General features: G+C 40.2%; 1 protein-coding gene across 3 annotated transcripts in view; it reads left to right on the plus strand.

Annotated features, from left to right (window-relative positions):
• ROBO1 (roundabout guidance receptor 1) overlaps positions 1–16,447 on the plus strand; it is a 1,139,823-nt gene that overhangs the window by 1,057,627 nt on the left and 65,749 nt on the right. For all 3 annotated transcript variants that reach the window (XM_055125437.1, XM_055125438.1, XM_055125439.1), the window contains 6 exons: positions 107–275; positions 367–533; positions 9,585–9,706; positions 10,468–10,699; positions 11,632–11,753; positions 15,618–15,789. In XM_055125437.1, coding sequence (XP_054981412.1) covers positions 107–275; positions 367–533; positions 9,585–9,706; positions 10,468–10,699; positions 11,632–11,753; positions 15,618–15,789 — 984 coding nt within the window. The remainder of the gene's footprint in view (positions 1–106; positions 276–366; positions 534–9,584; positions 9,707–10,467; positions 10,700–11,631; positions 11,754–15,617; positions 15,790–16,447) is intronic.

The following is a 16,447-nucleotide window of genomic DNA, read 5'->3' on the forward strand; positions in this document are numbered from 1 at the left end:
AGTTGTTTACTTACTAATTGATGAAGTTGTTATACTGATGTCTGATTTGTAAATGCGTATCGGTAAATGTGTAACCATCTTTATTCGGGTTCCTCTTTTTTATTAGAATTTGGAGTTCCAGTTCAGCCTCCAAGACCCACGGACCCCAATTTGATACCTAGTGCACCCTCTAAACCTGAAGTAACAGATGTGAGCAGAAATACAGTAGCATTAGCATGGCAACCAAATTTGAATTCAGGTGCAACTCCAACATCGTACATTATTGAAGCCTTCAGGTAGAGTGAAAATAGTGTTTCTTAGTGATTCATTTTTTTCCCCTCACTTATCATTAAATACTCAGGTTCTAACTTGTGTTTCTATCCTTAGCCATGCATCTGGTAGCAGCTGGCAGACTGTCGCAGAGAATGTGAAAACAGAAACATTTGCCATTAAAGGACTGAAACCTAATGCAATTTACCTTTTCCTTGTAAGAGCTGCTAATGCATATGGAATTAGTGATCCAAGCCAGATATCGGACCCAGTGAAAACACAAGGTAAGTATTCATTTACTTAACCTTGTGACAACTGCTTATTCTTAGATGTTATAACTTTGCAGGTGTAAATCATTTGCATGGCATGCCGGATTGTCTATTTATCAATTGTCTAGGTTGCTGGATTAATTTTTAAGATACAAACACAGTATGTAAGAGTGGTATATTTTCTAGAATTAAAGCATTAATACACATGGATTTAAAATCATGATCATATAATAATGGTATTTAAAGTTGAGTAAACTTTATTTATATTCATATTCATATTCATAACCCTCTGGATGAGTTTTGGAAAATATAACCCTAATACAATCTGGAAACCATGAAAATGTAAGAGATGGTTAGAAGATAATCTTGATCTTGCTCTTAAATCTCTCTACTCAGTCAGCCTCCTAGAAATTTTATAGCATGAAAAAAAAGTACTATTTTAAGTCTGTATGTTGTTGGTCTATCTTTCATTGTCAATTTTGTGATTCAGGATATACTAAATGAAAATCATATGTATTCTGGTCAAAGCTAGGTTAAGGAAACAGGTAAAAGGGAAAAGAAACATGTTAGAACCTCGTAAACCATTTAAAAATGAAAACCTCTCTCGGACCACTTCTGTGAATCAAAATTATCTTTAGCTTTCAAAAAATGTTGATGTCTCATTCACCCTGTTGTCTAGCCTATGATTTTTTAATAGGAATGGAATGTAGGTGTTTAAAAGAAAAACAGGGGGGGGAAGAGAATTCATTTCAATATCTATCTTTTTATAGTGCATTGCTATTGGACATACAATCCTCTTGCCCTTTTCTTAATGTAGAAAGACTCAGGCTTAGAAAAGGTAAAATTCTCTTCTCAACACAATATTGAGACATCCTAATGTCTTTATGTTGAGTTTTAATTTCCATAGGTACAGTCTAGATGTGTTACAGTGATAGAAGCAAGTTGATGAAAAAACTTCAGCTACTTGTTGCCTTTTTTGCGAAGGGGTCTGACTCCCCTCTTTGCCTTGTTTTTCTCCCGTCAGTGTATACCCCAGTTTTGGGGGAAGGACTTTTGGTGGCAGAATTCACAGCCAAAGCAAAATGAATTGCAGGACATGCCCGCGTCTGTTTCTTGCTGTGTGAATGCAACACACCCAAATGCCGATATTTGCAGTGATGAGTCATTTCCCTGGCGCTCTCCTATTCCTGGAGCTTGCCTTAGAGCCGTTTGAGGTTTTCAATATTAGACATGCATTTTTATTTTTTTTTAAGGAATGCAGAAAGGATGACAGCTGTGAAAGGAAGTTAAACTTTTGTCCTCCAGGACAGTGGTCTCTGGGAGAAAGGCCGTGATTGACGACAGCTCAACACTTTTGTCATAGGCTCATAACGCTGCTTTTGTAACATAGATCCTTGTTTGCAAGCGAGGAGGCAGTTCACTTCTTTCATCTGAAAAATTCAGTCCCCCGCATTTTTAATCAACTAACCTTGCTACACAAATTGCCTGTGGGAGCAACCCAGTGAAATGAATCCATGTGAAGAGACAACTGAAAACACGGTGAAATAAAGGCATAGAACTTGGAAAGCAAAAAATCCTTCACGTACTAGCCAGGTAGCCTTTCAGTCCCAAGCTCCAGCTTCCTTCCCTGTGAAATGAAGCTTGGGGTATCAGCCCAGGGGGATTGATAGGGGTTAAATAAATCACCAAAAGATAGGCAAATCTAAGACCTTTTTTTAATCTTTTTTTTCCAACTTCATGGCAAGCTACCCATGGTGTATTCGATATGCCAAAAACAGTAACTTGTCTCACAATGGAGACGTTACTGGTACCCCTTCGAGCAAATTGATGAGCAACTGGAGGACAGTGATACAGTGATACAGTGATGTTACAAAGCTCAGTTAGTCAACTTGTATTTCTTCCCCTGTCTGGGCTAAGAAAAAAAAAATTAAGAAAACCCATAAAATTTGCAGTCGTCCTAAAACAGAAAGGCAGTTAGGGTACCGAGTCAGACAGAGTTTGACAGGTTGGGGTCCAGGGCTAGCGCTATCAAGATTAAGAGCAGGGGCGTGAGTCTAGAAGTTTCGTGCTGGAATTTAAATCTCCAAGCATGGCTGTACGAGCATGGACTGCAGAGAGCAAACTTCAGTGAATGCCCGAGAGTGTGTTTGGGGGCCTTGGGGAGACAGGCTGGCTTTCATGTTTGAAGTCAATTAAAACACCTCTCGGAGCCAACTGAGGAGCGTCCTTGCCAAGAGAACAAATGCCGTCTTAGTGGCATTAACAGAATTAAGTCTGGATCTTGCCATCTACCGCCCTTTTCTCTGGTCAGGTTCTGTGAGACCTGTTTCAGGTGTTCTGGTTTTTAAGTTTCGGGGCGCAATGTAATTTTCAGTGAAATTTAAAATAAAAAGGGCGGGGCAGTGAGGATCATTGTTTAGTGTTATAGAAGCGTCAGAATAACATCATCAAAAAAAAAATATTTTTTTTTGAGGAGTTTGAAAAGTTGAATCACCTACCCCTATTGTGTAATCATTCTACTTCAGTCGAATTAGAATTTGAATTGGGATGGTATTTTGGGTTTTTCCTTAACATTTTAGGAAGCTGATGGGAGAGAAGGCATTCTCATTCTAAGTTGGGTCCAATAAAATAACATAAAATTAAAAAGACCCATGTGTGCAGGTAACATCGAAACCAATTTAATTCTCTAAATCTTGCACTGCTTTGGAAACACGGGAGCCCAACACAGTGTGAGGTGAATAATGACCATTGCGAGACCCTGGGAAGAACCTGGAAGAAAAAAAGTCTAATTAGTGGGTGCATATTTGTAAGCCAGGAGGGGAAGCGCGCAGGGCTAGAGGGAATTCAGACAAGACTTGTTTGGACTTGCTGCCTGAGGGAAGAGCCATCACTTCTCAGAGGCATCTCTGCACCTTGGAAGTAGACATCTCCCAGCTGAGTTTTCCAGGATAATCTGGGCCCCAAGAGAAAACAGTACAGAATGGTGCCAGTGCAGCCAGCAGACAGATGTCCATGTCACCATGAGAAGGAATCTTTTGTTTCTCTTCATGTTTCTCTTTTAACTTACTGAATTGCCATGAGCTATAAAGTTGCAGAGTTGTTCACACTTGAGTTTCAGTCATACAGTGTTAATGAACCCATCGGTTCACCAGTGTCCACTTCCCTCCACCAATGTCCCCAGTGTTCCTCGTCCCTCTCAGCCTGCCTTGATGGCAGGCACTTTTATTTTTCCTTCTTTCTCCTTTGAGGCCCTGTGCTTTGCAGTACTGTTAACTGAAGCAGAATCGCACACATCACTTTTACCTCCCGTCAGCACCCCGTTCCTGTCCAGAGTGATCGCTTCCCTCTGCCCTGCTCACTGTGGCCCCTCCTCTGACCCAACTCTCTTCCCCAGTTCTGACAAGTGTTCTAGTTAAGATCCAGGATATGTAAAGCACTGGTGGAACTTTACAGGAGGAAAGCATCCATCCCCAATGAAAATGGGGAGAATCGATGAACAGAAACTTCCTCAAAGAAGGAATCTAAATGGCCAAAAGGCACATTAAAAAAAAAAAAAAAAGCTCAGTGTCACTAATCATCAGTCACACTTAGAGTCTTATCACAGAGTTATCAATGTATGTGTCATCCCCGGAGACAAAACCAGGTATTGCAAAGGCAGATGAGATGCAAGTTGGCAAGTAGAGATGGTGGGGGCCATTGCAGGGATGAAGTGGGTGTTGCCACTGTTACTAACTTCTTTCCCCAAATATCCAACCCACACTCAGGATTCCTGAGCATCTCCCCATCTTTTTAGTTTGCTTTTTTGTCATTGTTTATTTGGGGACCATACCCGGAAGTACTTCGGATTTATGCTTGTTTGGGGACCATACCTAGAAGTACTGAGTATTTACTCCTTGTTCTGCTCAGGCATCCATCCTGGCAGGGCTCAGGGGACCATATGCAGTGCCGTCGAGGACGGAACCTGGACAGTTAAGTACGAGGCCAGTGTACCCTCCTTGCTGTACCTTCTCTCCTGACCTCTCCCCTCCCCACTTTTTCAAAGACTGCACATACACAGTCATAGAATACATAATAGAGAAAATAAAATTCCCATTCTTAATAATGATGAAGTGCAACTAGATATTCTTCCTTCGGAGATTATAGAAAATTCTCGTGTATTAGGGAAATCAGTGACATAAACTCCTGTCTGGGGTTTCCCCTCAAGGGGAATTTGAAGGCTGGAAAGAACCGGTTACACAACAGGACATTTATTCCAGGAAGAAGAGAATGAGAGCAGTAAAGGGACTGGGCCAGAGACACAGTATAATGGGTTGGGCACTTGCCTTACTTCGGACCGACCCTGGTCTCTGGCACCTGATTGGATCTGGTTCCCTGAGCACCAACCAGGAGTGATTCCTGAGTGCAGAGCCAGGAGTAACCTCTGAGCATCAACGGGTGTGACCCCCAAACCCATACCAAACAAAACACAAAACGCCAACAGTAAAGGGACCAATTCTTAAAATTGTTCATTATGATGTCATGGGGAATATGGCTTCTCACTTTTTGCTCTTTTGGGAAACTTTCTGGAATTGATATTCTAAGTTGATGTTGCCAAAGTGTCATATAAGTTGAGAAAGAGAGAGAGAGAGAGAGAGAGAGAGAGAGAGAGAGAGAGAGAGAGAGAGAGTAGGAGAGTAGTTGTTTTCATGAAAGTGATGGATGACAAGTTTATCTCAAGCTAAAGGAACTAGAGGGCCAGGCTCAGGTGCATGCTTCCCACGCAGGAGACCCGGGTTGGATCCCTGTCAGTGAGTGGGAGAACCTGTGGGAGGAGCTACCAGCCAGCAGCCATGAGTAGCCCTGAACACCACTCACTATGTTCCCAAAAAGTAATTTAAATTGAAAGGAGGGGAGAGAGGGAAAAAAGGAGGGAGGAAAGGAGGAAGGGAGGGAGGAAGGAAGGAAGAAAGGGAGAGAGGGAAGGAGGAAGGGAGGGAGGGAGGGAGGAAGGAAGGAATAAAGGGAGAGAGGGAGGAAGGGAGGGAGGGAGGGAGGAAGGAAGGAAGGAAGGAAGGAAGGAAGGAAGGAAGGAAGGAAGGAAGGAAGGAAGGAAGGAAGGAAGGAAGGAAGGAAATGCAGCCCTGTCATAGTTATCACCTTCTAAAATACAGCCTTCCAACAGATAAGGTGCTTGCCTTACATGTAGCTGATGTGGGTTCGATCCCCAGCACCCTATGGGGTCCCCTGAACCCACTGGGAGTAATTCCTGAACCCAGAGTCAGAACTAAGCCCTAAGTACAGCCAGGTACGGATCCAAAAAAAAAAACCAGCAGCCAACCTAAACTGCTTCAGTGTGTTTGAAGGTACGATAGGTGGGAGACTCCCTAGGGAAGGTCGGGACTTCCCTAGGAGTGAGAAGATTTAGATTCTAACACGATCTGCATTTTTTCTGCACTGATTCATTGACTTCAGCCAAGGTTTATGAAGCTCCTACTGTGTAGCTGCCACTGTGCCAGGTCTGCTGGGCCTGCAGAGGTTCACCTCATCCCTGCCTTGGGCAAAAAGGATTTTGCTTGCCTTACAAAATGCACTGTCTTCAGCTGTCCCGGAGGCGGCGGCCATGGACACTGCCTCTGACCACTGAGGAAGCGGAATCATGAGCTTAAGAATCTAACACCTGTGGATCTGCCCCACAGCTTGGAAACTGGCCTCACATGCTGGGGGAAAAGGCAGCTGAGATAGAGAAGGGAACACCAAGTAGAGGATGTTGGGAGGACCCATTTGGGTTGGAAGATGAGAGCTGAAAGTAGAGTATAGACCGAGCATGATGGCCACTCAATACCTCTATTCCAAACTACAACACCCAAAAGGGGAGAGAACAAAAGGGAATGCCCTGCCGCAGAGGCAGGGTGGGGATGGTGGGAGGGATACTGGGAATATTGATGGAGGAAAAGGGGCACTGGTGGAGGGATGTAAACAAAATGCAAACATGAAAGTTCATAAGTTTGTAACTGTACCCCACGGTGATTCACTAATATAAATAAATAAATACATACATACATACATAAATACATAAATAACTACATAAATAAATACATCATAAATACATAAAACAAATTCTATTTAAAAAAAAAGATGGGGGGAGGGGGGAGGTATACTGTGATTCTTGGTGGTGGAATATGTTCACTGGTGAAGGGATGGGTGTTCGAGGATTGTATAACTGAGACTTAAACCTGAAAGCTTTGTAACTTTCCACATGGTGATTCTATAAAAAAAAATAAATTAAATTAAATTAAATTAAAATTAAAAAATAAAAAGAAAAAGAATTCTCTGCAGCGTTACATGGTTACGGTCCTGACTGGGCGGTGCAGATGTAGTTCCAGGGGCCTCAGGCTGTCCCTAGAGAAAGAAGGTAGTTGAAGTTAGGGATCCAGTGGGCGAAGGCAGGAAGCCTGAGACTTGACAGGAGAGGGTGGGGGGGGGGGGCTGGTGCCTACACGCCTTGGTACTGAGGAGCATGGGGCCACTCTTTGCAGGTGACATTTGAAAAGTAAAAGAAAGTTGGAGAAGCGAGAGTGATCTTCGTTGTGTTTCTTGGTTTGCTCATCGTGAAGCTTCACCCACAAGCTTTCCTTATAGATGAGTTTGTACACACAACCACGGGGATTTCGTCTGCCTGTTGAACAGTCTTCCTCTGTCAGCCACTGTTAGGCAGCCTCCCTACGCCGCTTTATACCAGGTTCATTTGAGGGGCTGGAGCAATAGCACAGCGAGTAGGGCATTTGCCTTGCACACGGCCAACCCCTGTTCGATTCCCAGCATCCCATATGGTCCCCTGAGCACCACCTGGAGTAATTCCTGAGTGCAGAGCCAGGAGTAACCCCTGCGCATTGCCAGTTGTGACCCAAACAGAAAAAATATACATATCAACCAGGTTCATTCGAATGTTCAGGCTTTGCTCCCTCTTCCCGATCAACCGTTGAAGAGATTCAGACATTCAGAAGATTAAAACTTTGGGTCCGGCTGTTCTTAAGTATCTCTGCCCTCCTGGATGATCCTTCTCTTGCATGATTTCTTCATCCCAGATTCCATCTTATTTTCTATGGGAAATAAAGCAAAGCATGTCTCTGTAGAGGCAGTTTTTTAATTTTTTTTTTTATTAGAGAATCACTGTGATGTACAGTTACAAACTTATGAACTTTTGTGTTTGCATTTCATTCATACAGTGACTCTTTCCCCATCCCTCCTCCAGTGATCCCAGGCAGGTGGGGGTGGTGGGGGATGGGGTGGGGGGTGGGGAGAAGGATACTGTAGAGGCAATTTGGCTTGGTTTAGCAGAGTGATGCAGAAGCTGTCATGGTGGGGAAGTAAGTGTCCCTCACTCTGCCCGGGGTCTCCAAAATGGGGTTGACTCAAGATCAAGATCCCCACATGGAGCCTTTTAACCCAGGAGCTAGACCAAGCTGAAGCAAGTCTTCATCAATTTAATGGCAATTAAACAATCTTTTCTCATCAGTTTTCTTCCCTCCCCTCTCCTTTCTCCCATCCTCTCCTGTTCCCTCCCCTTCCATTCTTTTCCCTTTTGCCTGGTAGTTTTGGTGCCGCCCCATCTTACCCCTTTACTTCATCACATACCTTATCTCTCCACACGTTCAAACGAGCCTCATGCTTCACGCATGAAGGAACCTGCAGAGGAACCCAGGTGTGCGGGACCCGGGGCCCGAGATCTCCAAGGCTGCTCAGATCGGGACTGGGCCAGATCTTCCACCCAGATTCCCCATTTTCCAGTAGCTAGGCTGTCACACCCACAAACTTCCCCTGGTGCCGTATAATCCCATCAATGGCCAACATCCAGAGACTATAAAACCAAGCTCCTGGAAGCTACATCTGAGAGCCTAGTTCTCCTTCTTGGAGAACCTGACAAGCCACCGAGAATTTATTGCCAGCATGGAAGAGCCTAGCAAGCTCCCTGTGGCATATACCTATGCCAAATACAGTAACAATGATGAGTCTCATTTCCCTGACCCTGAAGAGCCTCTAATGTGGCAGTGTTGGGAAGGACGAGTAAAGAGAGGCTACTAAAATGTCAGGTCTAGGATGAATGGAGACGTTACTGGGCCCACTGGAGCAAATAGTTGATCAATGGGATGACAGTATATACATATCTCTCAGAGAGCCCAGCAAGCTACCAAGAGTATCTCACCTGCACAGGCAGAGCCTGGCAAGCTACACGTGGCATATTCGATATGCCAAAAACAGTAATGATAGGTCTCATCCCCCTGACCCTGAAAGAGCCTACAATCATTGGGAAAGACAAGTAAGGAGAGGCTGCTAAAATCTCAGGGCTGAGAGGAATAGAGATGTTACTGGTGCCCTCTTGAGTAAATCGTAAATCGACAAACAACAGATGACAGTGTCAGTGATACAGTGATATCTTATCTGAGGAGATAAGATAGATGGGTACCTTCTATTTTTCAGTGCTTGCATTTTAACCTATCACACCCACTGCTGTTCTTTTTAAGACCATCCTCTCTGCTATGATTTCTGACCCTTCGTATAGGAAAGATCTCTACAAAAGGCTGTAACAAATTTAGAAGGGATTGCCTTCAGGCGCCGCAAGAAGGCCCTTCAGATGCTTGTTCTCATGTCCTTTGCTTCTGCTCCTTTTATCCTGCATTTTTTTACTCTATATTGCTTTTCTTAATCTCTCTCCTCTCTTTCTCTTTCCCTCTCTCTCCTCTCCTGTCTCTCTCCCTCTCTTCCTTTCTTCCTCTTTCTTCCTCTTTCCTTTCTCTCCTCTCTCTCTTCCTCTTCCTCTCTCTTCCTCTCTCCTATCCTCTCTCCCCTTCTCTTCCTCTATCTTCCTCCCTCTTTTCCTCCCTACACCCCTCCCTTCTCCCCCCCCCCCGAAAAAGATTTTAGGAGTCTTTCCTAATGCATCCGGTGCTACAGGTTGACTTCTCAGATACAACTGTTCTTCTTTTCTGAGGATTGCCATGAATGAGAGGATTGTTTCACCGCACTTTCATCCAAGTCAGTAACACTGTGTAGGATCTGACCTGACATATTTCCCTTGAATTGTTGCAGATGTTCCCCCGACGAGTCAGGGGGTGGATCACAAACAGGTCCAGAGAGAACTGGGAAATGTCGTCCTTCACCTCCACAACCCCACCATCCTCTCATCTTCTTCCATCGAAGTTCACTGGACAGTGAGTCTTTGTTGGCCCAGAATTTAATCTCATCTTAATAAGCATGTGATTTTTGAGACCTTATACATGTATACATACACATGTGTATGTATGTATGTATGTATCTTTCTTTATGTGTATGCATGTTATCCCTTGCCTTTTTCACCAGTGACATTTTTTTTAATTATGGTATATGTACAATGGGCATAAATATAGGAAAGTTTTATTTGTATGTACTTTTATCACAGTATATTTTATTGTGCTACAGTAATAAACTAGCAGCTTTAAAGGAAAGCAGCATCAAGTATTAATTATGAATTTGTAACTTACGATTGGATCACCATCTTGAGAGTGTTTTTCAAACTTGGAAATATTCTTAAGCAACATGAACTAAGTTTTTCAAGCTGAAAAGTGTCACCACAGTTAGCTTGTGTGTCACCTTGAGGTGACACATCTCTGGGCAGCTTTCACTTGTTGCTCTGATGCCTCACATTTCTGCGTGGAATGTAGGAGTCCTTTTCTAAATCAGACATTAAGAATATTGGACACCTTGCCAATAATAGTGATTTTTTTTTTTAGTATGCTATTTTATATCAACTAGAAGCATGTGAGGTGAAACCAAATGGGATTTTTTTTTTGTTTAGTCACATTTTTTCCATACTTTTTTTTTAAAATAAAAAATATTGTCACATTTTATTCCATACAGTTTTATTGTCATATGTTATATACAGAAGGAATGGAAAGAAACGTTAATGGATGATTGCGTTTTGTCATGGTAATAGGTGGACCAACAATCTCAGTATATCCAAGGTTATAAAATCCTGTATCGACCGTCTGGAGCCCACCACGGTGAATCGGAGTGGTTAGTCTTTGAAGTGAGGACACCAGCCAAGAACAGTGTGGTTATCCCTGATCTCAAAAAAGGAGTCAACTATGAAATTAAGGCTCGCCCCTTTTTCAATGAATTTCAAGGAGCAGATAGTGAAATTAAGTTTGCCAAAACCCTAGAAGAAGGCAAGTATAGTTTAAGTGCGTGATTTCTGTGAATTACTGCATAATTGTTAGGCTTATGTTATCGTGGTTAGAAACATTAAAAATGTTAATAGCGGTATTAACTTTAACTCTGCATATGCTAAGTATGTTATGCTAATAAAATATTTTAATTTAGAATTACCAAATAACAACTGATTGAAACTGGCCTACTAAAAAATAAAAATGTTCAGATGTGAATATTGGTTAATGATATATGCAAGTTATATTTAATTATTCAGAACTAAATTTTATTAGTTATGGACAAAATTTCTCTCAAGTTTTATTCCATCTGTTAATTATTTTTATTTCGCCTGTTGTCTGTTATTGCAAGTATTGATTTGTTAAGTGAATAATGTGTTGATTAAGCTCAAACTTTCTGAATTTATGACTTTATATTGTGCCTTAGAAACCACTCACTTACAGACAAAACAATATGGATGACTGCTGTATAAATAAAAATATTAAAAATTATTCCATATGTAAGATGGTAGATTGCATGTCACAAGTATACTTCTAAAAATAATCAGAATTTCCTATAAAATGTTTTATCACATCAATTATATAAATTAAAATGATACAGTAATATAATGAATAATTTGCTTTAATCTTCACAATTTTAAACTGTTTTAGGAAGTATGTGAGAGGAGTGTTACAGGATAATAGAAATAAGAATTTTCCTGGGATGTTTGTTAGATCATGTATGTAACTTTGCTTAAGGGAAAATTCACAATGAATTGGCAATAATGCTACGAACGTAATAGGAGGTGAATATTAGCCCCATTTGATGAAAAATATTTTTAAACATATGCATATATTTTTTATAAAATCCATTTAGTTTGCCTGTAAATTTCAAGTTACGCTTTCAGTGTTCTCTAATAACTCATAATAATTTACCTTTTGAAATAATTTAACAGCACCCAGTGCCCCACCCCAAAGTGTAACTGTCTCAAAGAATGATGGCAATGGAACTGCAATTCTCGTTAGCTGGCAACCGCCTCCAGAAGACACTCAAAATGGAATGGTGCAAGAGTATAAGGTAACTCATACACTGATATACTGACGAATACTACTTTCCCCTACAAAATCATGTGCGTGGTTAAATTATTTTTGGATCTTTGGCGCCATCTGCTGGATAAACTAGCAATACCAGCAATATGTAAAATTATTTCTTCAAAAGTTTTTCTGTTTATTCATTGACTATGGAATAATTATTTTTGTTGAAACACAATGAGAATAAATTATTTAGAAGACCTAGTCCACATGGTATCAAAACATGTTTATATCTAGTTGCATAGAAACACAGTGTAGCAGATTTTTTAAATCTTTTTTTGCCCTAAAATAGTCCTGAAACACATTTTGTAGAATTTGATTGGCCAGTGAAACTGACTGTGAGTCATGTTCTCTCAAATATACTTTTTTAAATTTTCATACATGGTTGAAATGTTAGAATTTTGGAGCGAGTTGGGAAAATCATGTGAGTGTGCATGAAAATCAGTTTTTTTTTCATAAACAATATTTAATTCTCTGAACAAAATATCAAGTCTTAGAGGAAATTAAAATATAAATTTCTGTGGTTTGAGTGGATTTGAAATATATAGTGTATTAGAATGCTTTATGTTAAATTTTAGATTATAATATGATTGGATGTTTCCAAATAATTACTTTTTTACCTGTGAAATCTTCTGTATTTGGTGAATATAGAGAATCTGAAAAAATTCATTTTGGGCAAATATTTTTAGGCATGGAAAGGTTCAATGAAAAGTTAGAGACATTAGATACATATATACATCACTTGTATCACTTGTAGTCCCGCAAATCTTCGATTTGCGCCAGTAACATCTCCATTGGTCCATCGCGTATACGATATGCCAACACCAGTAACAACACATATATATATATATATGTATGTATGTATGTATTGGAAAATCTAAATGATAAATCATAGATATTTTTAATATTGAATCAAGCAAATTTCAATAGGAAATATTTTATGTGTATACTGTTCAGTACATAAGCATACCGCATAGTAGCAAGATTTTATCTGAAAAACATATTTCTCGAGACACTACACCATATCCTATAAATCTTAAGTGTTTTCTGGTTACTGTCTTAATTATGATGCTTTTAGTATGCCATATCCTCCATGTAAATATTTTAGACTGTGCCCGTTGGCATGAAGCTGAAATTAAAAGGTGAATACATTCATTTCCTCTGGTGAAGGTTAGGGATTTTTAATTACACTTCAATATCAGTATTATTTTTGCAAGATCGTTTTCCTAATATAGAAGCCTGGCATCAAAATTCAGATTCAGTAGAACTGACAGAGGTCTTTGCAGATACATTTTGGTGCATCTCTCCAAATTTTGGGTTAGAGATCAAATTAAATGTTCAGTTGAATGACAAATAGATTCAACCAATAACTCGCTAGAGCAAGCTTAATTTTAGACATGATATTTAATTAAGAAATTAAAATAACCACCGGTTTATGAACTGCTTGACACTTTGAAAGGTCCACGTAAATTTGAGTATTGAACATGCTGCATAAAGCACACTTAAACATCCCGTTTAAGGTATTTAAGACGGCACCTGCTACTCCGTGTGAGTCATTCAGAGTTAAGGGGTTGCCTACTTAGAACTGCTTCCTCATAAGCTTTTTAGGTTATTTCAGTACTGGCGTTTAAGAGGATGCTCTAACCCTGGAAAAATAAACTATTCTTGAGATTTTTAAAGATTTTACATAAGGTAAATAGGGTAATGCCCCACCTCCAAAGAAAAATCATGTCACAGAAACACTTTTAAGAGTCAAAATCCATCTCTCTCCTGAGGAAATGCAAAAGGGTGGATTTCACTTAACTTCATGGTCAATTTAAAATGATAAAATGTTTTTCAGCACCTGATTGACTGGTACCAAATGGGTTGTGGCTTTGGTTCAGCAGCAAAATGCAATTGGGATGGGGGTTGGGAGATCACCAGGACCCTTTCATTTTATTTTAGTATAAAGGGTCAGATCCTGCTATAGAGTCTGACCATTTACTGTTATTATCACTGGAAACTATATTAAAATAATATTAACTTTCAAGTAAAAAAATTAGAGATTATTGCCCACATGCAAGAAGATACTGATATTCTTAGATATATTTTAAGTCCCATTTCCCATTATAATTTAGATAATCACTGCCTTGGAGCTTAAGGGTATCCTCAGAAATACAGAACATTATTACTCCACGGGTCATTTTTATATGGAAACTGAGTCTAAAAATGTTGCACCATATTCAAGTTCTTGAAAATTGTAAAAGGTCACTTTATAATGAAATAATCCCTTGCCCAAATTTAGAGTAAGCATTATAGTATAGTTCTAAAACATGGGTTTCTATCACAAGTCTCATTATCTAAGTTAAGGAGTTCGATGATAATTCCTTTCTTAGTAGAACACTTTGTTCCAAGTTAAATTATGTGGCATTTTGGGGTTTGGGTATGGGTTGTGTTTGTTTTGGTTTTGGAGCCGTAGCAAGCAGTGCTCAGGGATTACTCCTGGTTCTGTGCTCAGGGATCACTCCTAGTGTAATTGGGGGACCGTATGGGGTTTTGGGGGATGGAACCCAGGTCAGCCATATGCAAGACAACTATCCAACTCTCTGTACTATCACTCCAGCACCCTAAACGTGTGATTTTATACAGCATGATTCCATGTATGTTATCAAAGTCAATACTCCTATTTTTTTTTTCTTTTTGGGTCACACCCAGCAATGCACAGGGGTTATTCCTGGCTCATGCACTAAGGAATTACTCCTGGAGGTGCTCACGGGACCATATGGGATGCTGGGAATTGAACCCGGGTAGGCCGCGTGCAAGGCAAATGCCCTACCCACTGTGCTATTGCTCCAGCCCCCCAATACTCCTATTTTATATGAGGCCAGGAAACGTATTTTCTCTCTTTGGTGGCAGTTTGACATACCATAGACGGAATGAAATCCCAAGATGGTTTCTGCACCTTGTTTTATTTTTAATAACTATATTGATGGACTGGAGCCATAGCACAGTGAATAGGGCCTATGCCTTAAACGTGACCAACCTGGGTTGGATTCCTCCATTCCTCTCGGAGAGCCCAGCAAGCTACCGAGAGTATCCCATCCACACGGCAAGCTACCCATGGCGTATTCAATATGCCAAAAACAGTAACAAATCTCACAATGGAGACGTTACTGGTGCCCACTTGAGCATATCAATGAATAAGAGGAAGACAGTGCTATAGTGAACACAGATGTTGATGCAAAGGCACTTGAGATTATTCAGAAATGCCCTCTCTCTGAGTAAAACACATACTTTTTTTTTGATATATATATATTTTTTGATATTAGGTTTTGATATGAAAGACGTTGCATCTGTGAGTTACGGAAGTTCAGGGGTGGGTCTGAGAGAGGTTTGTGATTTACCTTTATTCTGTGATTCTTGGTATCAGCTGGTATCAGAATTCAACCGTAGTAGGAATGTAAATGCTGAATGATGTTTTTGTCCTGTATGTAACATCACAGCTTTTTTTTTCCCCTCAAGACTTCTCTTCCCCCTGCCAAATAATTAGCCTGTTTCTAAAGGTCTACCTAATGATAGGATAGGAACCAATGTCTTCAAGCACAAAAACAATTATAGGCGCATCTGCTATAATCCTTTAAAAGTAAAGGAGAAAACTTGAAGAGACTTTTCAGGTGCTATACAGGTAATTTGTGAATCTTCCCCAAACTAGATCTGAGGGAGAAAGAAAAAAAAAATAACTGTTGAATCTAACTCGTTAAGGTTTATCATAATTTCAACATTTTTAGGTCTAAACTGACACTGTGTTGATTTTTTTTGCATGGTGAAGAATAATTTCCCAGCTTAATAATTTCCCTGTGTGTTCTTACAGGTTTGGTGTCTGGGCAATGAAACCCGATACCACATAAACAAGACAGTGGATGGTTCCACCTTCTCTGTGGTTATCCCTTCTCTGGTGCCTGGGATCAGATATAGCGTGGAGGTAGCAGCCAGCACCGGGGCCGGGCCAGGAGTGAAGAGTGAACCACAGTTCATCCAGCTAGGTGAGCGCCAGCCTGGGTTTGCTGTGGAGGTGCCTCTCTGTCCACACGGCTTGCTTTTCTTCTGTGCTCTGTGGAAGAGCTGTTGTTGTGAGTTGAGTGGAATGTGGACTGTCCCAGTAGAGCTGCAAAGACGATGGCGTTACCTTTATAGACACAGACACGTGCACTATAATACAATTTACATATTAGATATAGACACACATATGTAAGTAGCCATATATTGTTTCTAGATCATAGCATGTACAATTATGTATCATGTGTAGTTTATATAGTCATATATTTACATATATTCTTTTTCACGGATGGAGGAACTAATATATATTTAGTATGTAATATTATTCCTAATGTGTTCTATTGATTTCCCTCTTTACATTCAACAAATAATAATTGAGTACCAAAGATATGCCATGGAACAACCAAGACACAGATTATATTTTAAAAAATTAAAAGTCATTGGTTTATTTGCAAATAAAAGCAAATATTAGTACAAAACTTAAATTATATACTAGACATTAAATATAAATTGCCATTTACTTTTAATTTAAAAGCAATTTGCAGTTGCTATTTACCATTTTGTGTGTGTTTGAAATTATAATTGATTTGTTTGTTTGATTTGGGAGCTGTTAAGAGCTTACTCCTCACTCTGTGCTGAGGCACC

This window comes from Sorex araneus, chromosome 2 (assembly GCF_027595985.1).
Source record: "Sorex araneus isolate mSorAra2 chromosome 2, mSorAra2.pri, whole genome shotgun sequence".
NCBI lineage: Eukaryota > Metazoa > Chordata > Mammalia > Eulipotyphla > Soricidae > Sorex > Sorex araneus.